This window comes from Morone saxatilis, unplaced genomic scaffold, assembly GCF_004916995.1.
Source record: "Morone saxatilis isolate NCDOM2014 unplaced genomic scaffold, NCSU_SB_2.0 Contig10, whole genome shotgun sequence".
NCBI classification, from domain to species: domain Eukaryota; kingdom Metazoa; phylum Chordata; class Actinopteri; family Moronidae; genus Morone; species Morone saxatilis.
Window position 1 is genome coordinate 7,991,886 of NW_023339652.1, and position 8,379 is coordinate 8,000,264.

The 8,379-nt window shown below is 40.8% G+C and overlaps 2 protein-coding genes across 4 annotated transcripts in view; both read left to right on the top strand.

The window, feature by feature from the left end:
* Positions 1–4,172, top strand: part of atp2b1a (ATPase plasma membrane Ca2+ transporting 1a) — a 38,450-nt gene extending 34,278 nt beyond the window's left edge. For 2 of the 3 annotated variants that reach the window (XM_035676878.1, XM_035676883.1), the window contains one exon: positions 908–4,172. In XM_035676878.1, the coding sequence (XP_035532771.1) occupies positions 908–1,291 (384 nt within the window). In that variant the 3' untranslated portion in view covers positions 1,292–4,172. The remainder of the gene's footprint in view (positions 1–907) is intronic. The other variant, XM_035676890.1, reaches the window with a different exon arrangement.
* Positions 4,173–5,300: 1,128 nt separating this feature from the next.
* Positions 5,301–8,379, top strand: part of mest — a gene marked incomplete in the record, with an annotated part of 4,933 nt that continues 1,854 nt past the window's right edge. Inside the window, 6 exon segments of the mRNA XM_035676901.1 lie at positions 5,301–5,438; positions 5,789–5,982; positions 6,718–6,797; positions 6,902–6,979; positions 7,096–7,232; positions 7,356–7,414. Of these exon segments, the coding sequence (XP_035532794.1) occupies positions 5,826–5,982; positions 6,718–6,797; positions 6,902–6,979; positions 7,096–7,232; positions 7,356–7,414 (511 nt within the window).

Genomic DNA, 8,379 nt, shown 5'->3' on the forward strand with positions numbered 1-8,379 from the left:
TCTCTCTCTCTCTCTCTTGTCTTTCTCTCTCCTCACTCTTTACTAAGCATGTCCAACAACAGTAAACTCTTGTGTCCAGCCTTTGTCTTCTTTGGATGTGTTCTTGTCTAAAGAACAGCATTCCTCTTGTCTCTTGGTTTCCTTTTTGCATTTTGATTAATCAGACACAGGCCTCTACCAAGTCTTTTGTGAAATACTACTACTGTACTCACAAAAAAACAACAAAAAACTACATTGCATTGGGTTTGACAGTGGTTTGTACCCTTCCCGAGACATTGGCTGATTCCTGAAGTTACTACATGAATTTTAAGAATAGTTTTTTTTTCTACAAGTCAAATGTCAGGTTCGTCTCCAACGGATGCAACTCAAGTGTTCTATCCCTCGGAAAATTTATTTTAATCAACATCTGAACTGGCTCTTGACAGGCTTTTCTGAAGTCCTTTTTTACGGTTCAAGTGCTTTTACTTGTAGGCATTAGCTTGAGTTTTTTTCCCGATCAGATAGGCTTTAAACTCAGTGCCATGTCTACATTTTGATTTCCATTTGGTACTCTAGAATAAATGTACAGGCAGAACAGAGGGTGACTTAGAGAAACAAGTGAGACAGAAGTGAAACTGAAGGATATTGGCTACTCCTATTTACAATTTTAAGCTAGTATGAACTTTTGCGGTGGTTTTGAGTTAACTGGTAACAAGTTGTAAATTTACAACTCTACGTAACCTCACCTGCACGTGGCTCTGAGAGTTTCCCCCCTCACTGATCATTTTTGGCCCCTAAAACTTACCTATTATTGACCCAATAAAACCTCGGTTTTTACCTGTGGTGTTAAAATTAAAAATGTACGCATGTCAGTACTGAATGTGACTAACTGTCTTCCCCGCTTCCTGTCCCTTCTCCCTCCCTCCAGATCCGGGTGGTGAATGCATTCCGCAGCTCCATCTCCCTCTATGAGGGGCTGGAGAAGCCCGAGTCGCGATCATCAATCCACAACTTCATGACCCACCCCGAATTTCGGATAGAGGACTCTGAGCCCCATATTCCCCTCATAGACGACACCGACGCAGAGGACGACGCCCCCACCAAGCGCAACTCCGCCAGCCCCCGCAACACCACGCCCACGCCTCCCTCACCCACGCCCGCCACCGCCGCCCCCACTGCGCCGGTCTCTCCCTCCCCAAACCAGAACAATAACGCTGTGGAGAGCAGTAACCACCTCCTCCCAGAGGGCCCCAAATCAGGAACCCCCTCGGCCCCAGGGAGCCCGCTACACAGCCTGGAGACCTCCCTTTGATCTGACCCCGCTCCACCACTTTTCTGCCCGCCACCAAGGAGCTCAACTCAAACAAAAACGAACGTACACTTGGAGAGGAGAGACAGAGGGCTAGAAGGAGAACGGAGTCTTGTGTGAGCTTGACTTGGGCTGGACTAAAAGAACAGCAAACATTCAGAGGAATGTACGGCTTGGTGTGGATGCTTTGGTCTTCTTTTATTTTTGGTTCTTATTAATACCCCACTGCAACACAAGGACTCTGTCTCCACCCCTCCCTCCTTGGTAACTTTTTGTTTTTCTCGGTAAACAAGGGGTGATTATAAACTCAGATTGAAAGTGACCTGTTTTTATTATTCTATTGTTATTATTATTTTAATTGAGAAGGGGAGGTCCTCCTCCTGGCTTGAAGATCGTCTGTAAGATTTATGAAAGAACCTTTAGCTTCTCTTTTATCTGAATGGTGTTGTATATTTATCTCTTTGGCCCTTGCTCATTCAAAACTTATTTCTGCTCCATTGGCTGTTAATATTTTGAGTTATTTATGTTTTTGGAAAAAGCAGGTCTGTTTACAAAGTTTGTAGATACTTTTTTTCTGTTTGTAGGCAAAAGAGCTTCCTGATGTATGATGCAGAAAACTGGGACAGAATAAAAAAATGAATGAGAGGATTATTTCAGATACTGCTGTATTTTCAGGAAAAAAGGGTGTTTCTATTGAAACTTAACTATTTTTGCCTGCAAGTTTTATTTGTTATATATTTGTAGATAAATGTAGAACCTTCTAGCCAAACCGATAAACACTAAGGCTTGTATAGAAAAGAGGTCCACGGGGCGAGGTGTTTTCACAGGAGACGGGGACGGGAAAGACGATTAGGGCCTCTGTCCACTAACATTGCTATAAATATTTACTTCTTCCATTTCTTCGATAGTTTTCATGTGCACAAAACCTTCTGGAGTTCTGGATTCTCTTTTCATTCATTATGTTGTGTTCAAGGATTTCCACATGTTGAAAGGTTCACTCGTTTAAAGGGAGTATATATATATCTTTGGGCCCGTATTTAGCAAGCATCTCAGGATGACACCTGGAATCATGCTGAAAGTCTTACCTCAGAGTCGGGCATGAGGGTCCTTATGAGGTCTCCTGCAGTCACTTTCAGCAGGAAGGTTTTTTGGGGGGTTTTACAACAATCTTTTTAAAATAGAAACATCTTGTAGTAAATATTGGTTACATTTAAAAAAAAAAGGCAGATCCTGATTATTTGAAGCAGGGGGAAAAAAAGAAATTGGCTACTGTTGTGGGTGTGTGACAAGCTAATGTTTGCACATTCAGTCTAAAAATTAGTTTTTGCCAAAACTCATAAAATCACTAAAATGACTTTGCAGCTTTTTCTTATGACGACTTGAGTTCATATTAGCGCTTTGTTGTGGGGTATCCAGCCAGTGCGCCCTATTTATTTTTCAACAATTAGATCAAATAGACGAAACGTGAATGTGCCTTGGCTACAATAACAATTTAGATGACGCTTTGTCCCATCGTTTGCCATCTGCAGGCAACTGTTACTCCTACAGCTAAACGTAGGACCGAAGAAGCCTCATTCTGAAAATCCTGGGCCGGTTATGACAGAGTTTCTCTCCCTGGATGCTTGATAAATATGGATCCTGGTTATCATTTGTGAAATATTGGTGCATTTTTTATTTATTTTTTTCAGCAAAACATTAGCACCCCCCCCCCCACCAATGTACAATATTAACATTCGTTTACTCAGGCATAGAAAAAGTATTTAATTTAAAAGGAATCTATAAAGAAACAACCTTTTAACTTCAGACTTTGTGTATTTAGATAGTAAAACAATGTCTTGGTCAAAAAGCAAGTGAATTATTTTCATATTTCATTCAATCTTTAAGATCACGCCTTAGGAAAAAACTTAATTTTACTCCTCCGATTTCTGGTTTGTTGACATTTTAAAAATCAAAAATGTGGGGAAAGGCTTTTTTTTTTTTTCCTTTTTTTTTTTTTACCCTGTCCATAAGACTCCTTTCATCATGAATAAATGTTGCTGCATTTGATTTGTTTGTAAAATATTTTTGACACCTGATGTACTGGAAACGCTAAAGAATTGGATGTGCATTTTTTCAAGAATAAAGACTAGGCATACACTGGTATCTATCTGCACAGGGTACTTTATTTCATAGCGTTCCTTGGGGAAAAATGAATTTTGATACAAAAGCATAATTAAAAAAGTGTACCTTTGTATTTTTATGACAATACTGATGATACCTTTCATCGTACTAAACCAATTTTGGATGATTTGACACCAATCACGTTATATGGGGAGGGTTTTGGCCACTAAAAATGTGTGTTGTTCTGGAATATTCATCTCAGGGTGCAAACGGTGTGAAAGAGAACAGGCCTCTTTTTAGTTTGTATATTACCACACTTAATTCAATGTTTGGGACGTTTGCTTGTCAACCACACGGGATGACTCGGGCAGCAGGCTGCAGATTCTTCCTGCAGCCTTCTGGCCGTCTTCACCTGAACGGCCTCGGACAGGGGAATGAAGTGCAGATGTTAAATCACAACGTTCTCTGAGGAAATGGTTTGTTTTCCTTGTTTTACAGATGACAAAATAGCAGCTAGGGTTGCGTACAAAGTGAGAAATTGAAAAGACAAGCGGAATCCACATGAGGAGTTTGTTCTGTAGCTTCTTCCTGTAATGGGAATGAATGTTTTTTTTTCCATCTGTTTTATGGATTATTATTTTTTTATCTTTTAACATTTGGAAATAAAAGTACTTCATGTCTGTTTATCTTGAGCATTTTAAATGGATATCGTGATTGGATTTACATTTGAAACTTGTCGAGTAATGTGTATGGTTTTTAAAAATAAAAAATGTATTTAGCCTAACTGCAGGGCCATGTTTTTCATTTACCATGCAGTATTCATGGGATGTACCACAGAGTTCAAATGCATGTTTCTGCAGTGAAGGAAAGCGAAACATCTTGCACAAAATCTCGGTCTTGAAGGCGATTACACACAAAGGAAGCTGTTTTCTGCATAACTGCACAATTGCCACATGTATTGTAACCATTCGATTATTGCTAATGAACAGAGTATCCAAATGACTGTTACAGATAGCATATACTACAAACACATGAATGTACTAACTGCGACCTTTTATATTTGTCAATTCATATCCAGAGATTATTTAGAAAATGCCTCAAATGGTCTTTCTTTATGCCATGTCCTACTAACATCTGTCCTAAATACAGTACTGCAAATGTAAATGCAAATATTTTTCATATATGAACAGATATACAGTGCTAAAAATATGTATTAAAAGAATTCAGTGAAAGGCATTTATTAAGGCAGAAATTATTTAAAAACATTTTGTTTAAGAGTGAAATGTACTTGATCATACTTCAAAAAGCCACTTGAGCAAAAAACAAACCCAGACTGTATCATACTGTAAGTATTGTAGATATAATTAGGCCTGCCACTGATCCTATTTATATATATAATTGAACACACAGTTGCACCAAAGGTTTGGTTAATTCTGTGTTTGTTTCTGCTTTTCTTGCTTAACTTACCTAATTGAAATCGGCGGGTCTCAGCTATTTTTTTTTCAGGGCTGAGCTTTTAAAAAATGTAATTAAGGATTTTATTAATATTTAAATTTCCCAACTTTAACTTCCAATGTTGCTCTTCTTCAGGGCTTCAAAATTAATATTTAAAATGACCTAAACAATTAATTAGATTAACATAATGATTTCCAATACATTTTCAATAGATTATCTGCCTATCGACTAATCGATTTAGAATTACAATTTATATGTAGACATATTGATGGGACATAAACAATATGTGTCGTTGCACATCCAGACCAGCAGAGGGCAATAGACTTCTCTCCGCGCCTCTGCCTGTAACATTTCATACAAAGATTGCCTCCTGCGAAGATGACTCACTCGGCTTGCTCTTCTTACAAACGAGTGACCGCAACCGCAACAAAGTACGCCTGTCTGGAAGGGGGCGGAACCCGACAGCAGGCGGAGAGTGAGACGTCTTCGCTTTTCCACCCCTCTCTGTAAAGCGTCCGTCTTTTCCGCTCCGCAGGAATGTATGGATCCTGAACACTGGGCGAAAGGTCTACTAGTGACAGCTCGCAACATTTCTGTAAGTACTGCAGTCTGCTACCGTGCGAGCCCGACACAGAACACACAGCTAATAGTATAACGAGTCCGGAGAGGGAATGGAGGCGTTTAGTTGCCGTGAGTTGTTGCGTTTCCCCCTGAAAACGACATTTCTTTTGCTAACTTGCTGGAAGGTTTTAGTCGTATTGGAGTGACAGCGGTGTCAGCGGGTTATCTCAGCTGTTTGTTGGTCAGAGAACCTTGCACAGATGCACATGAGTTTATCTTCTTGTATAGCAATGCAGTCTTTAAAAGAGGAGGTGGCCTTCTGAACCCCCCCCCCCCCCTTAATCTCTGACACTGGACTGTTATTTTGCCTTGGTCGTCCCCCAGAGGCAGGAATGAAGACTCCCCGACCGCTGAGCTCAAGATGGAGAGAGTGGTGGGTCCATGTTGGGTTGATCTGCATCCCGCTGGTAGCCGTTCTACCTGCACAATCCCGCCCCCCCAGCTGTCACCTGCCCTGCACAAGTGGCACAGTGCCGGGGAGCTGTTCCACTTCAGGGGCAGGGAGATCTTCTACAGAGGTAAGAGAGGGCCTCTGCCTCAGCTACAGGGGTTCAGTTACCTCCAGGGTGTTGTAATGTGACCGGGGGGGGGTTCAGTCATATCACATGGCCTTCATCAGCAGATTTCTCATCAGTTCTGGCTCAGACGTGCACACTTCGAAGAAAGCTCAAGAACAGACACTAAATGGACCCTGTGGTTTCTCAGTGGCTCCAAGGTCAAGAGTTTCACAACGATGTAAAAGCAGCAAATCCTCACATTTAAACAAAACAAACTGGAATCAGCCCTGTAATCAATGAACTGATCAATATTACCAATATTATCATCACTTTCTTGTTGCTGCAGTTTACAGTCCCCCAGCATATCGGCGTATATAACTGCATACGTTGTTGTATTATTCCTTTTTGTATATGTTTTTCTATAAATGTAATTATCTTTTTCTGTGTGTGCAGCATTACTGCCAACTTAGCTGTACAACCTTGTGTTATATAACGCCACATTTCATTGATCCCTGATCCTGGATTAGCATTTAATTAAAGCAAGCAAGCAACTGACTATTCATGTGAGCATTAAGTGGGACTGTTTAGAGACCTCATCGTACACAATCTTTGTTTTTTTTCATCGTCACACACCCCGTCAGTCAACCCCAGCAGCAGTAAAACATGCAAAAATATGCGTTTGCCTTCTTTCACCACATGCTGTTTGTTTATTTGTGCGTATCTCACATGCGTTTCTCTCTTTCCCCCTCACACCAGATTCCTATGGTGCTTTGGGAAGCTCCGATGTCGTCATTCTGCTCCACGGCTTCCCCACCTCCAGCTACGACTGGAACAAGGTACCCGCTGCACACACTCAGTAGCCGAATCGACACACACACAACAGGTCTCTTTGGCACCTGCTAGACTAAATTTGTGTGTCCCCCAACCCCCCCCCATACAGATCTGGGAGCCACTCACCCAGCGCTTCCATCGAGTCATTGCACTGGACTTCCTGGGTTTTGGCTTCAGTGACAAGCCAGTGAGTCAAATTTGTGTATTTGTGTGAATAGTGTTTACTTTATAGATGAATGTATGTTTAACTCTGTTTCCTCACTTACCCATAACTCCATTTCCTCCTGTGCCTTATCATCCCAGCGACCCCATAGGTACTCCATCTTTGAGCAGGCCAGTGTGGTGGAGGCCCTCGTGGCTCACTTGGGTCTGAGCAACCAGCGAGTGAACCTGGTGTCTCATGACTATGGGGACACCGTGGCCCTGGAGCTGCTCTACAGGTACGTACTGTATGTGTGCCAGTGTACGTATGCAAATGATCAAAAACAGAGGAAGCAGATGAAGCGCTAACCACTCCTCCCTCTCTCCGTGTTGCTGTTTCTCTGTCCGGCTTTCCAAACCAGGAGCGACCAAAATCGCACAGGTCACCTGACCTTTAACAGCCTGTGTCTTTCTAATGGAGGTACAGTGCAGCCTGTTTCCTTCGGTCACGTTGTAGATAGGAGATTTGTGTGCACCAACAAGCAGGGATTTTACGTTCTGTAATCAGTGAGGTAGAAAAATAATAGATATTTCTTAACGAGAACTCTATTTAATTTATTCCATTTAATTTAATCCATGCAATTATTGAATTAATAACAATATAAGTTATTTTTACATACATAATGAGGATTTTATCTCCTTTATATCATTATAATCTTAAACAAGCATTTTGAACACACTCACTTTTTGTTCTGGGAATAATTAGTTGCAGCCTAACCAGCACTCACAATTAAAGCTAGGGTAGGTAATATATTTCAGAAGCATATTCTCTTTATATCCCGACCAAACAAAAATCTGAATCTGTATTTTAGAGACTAGAAGTCAAAAATACCAGCAGATGTTTGGCATTTTTGATTTGAGCAATTTAACTTATCAAAATAATAATCAAAATAATCTTATGACCAGGCACTTATCACTTAATCACCTGTCCACCTCAACACTAATGTACAGAGTGGAATCTGTGTGAAGTGACGACATTAGAGGTCTGCTTCACTGTAGGGTGGAAAAACAAATCATTTTCATTATAGAGGTCCAAAAACAAGTTCTGTGTAGCCTCTTTCAGAGCTTTGCTAAACTCTAATTTTAATAAAGATACGCTGACAAACATTTTTTTGGGGAAAAAACAAAACAAGGGTTTGTATGGAAAAGTGACAGAATGATGAGCTAGTCAGGTCACTGGAGAAAACAGAAAAAACTGCCTGAAACACTCTTAACTTTAGATGCAAATTTACAAGTTAGACATTCAGAACAGAACGTAGAACAATAAGAATATGTACTGACTATAAAATCCCAACAGAGGATGATTTGTAATACTTCTAGGCCACCAGTGATATGCAGATAGACAGAGTGTGTGGGCTGTCAAATAAGGGCTGACATAGATTGATC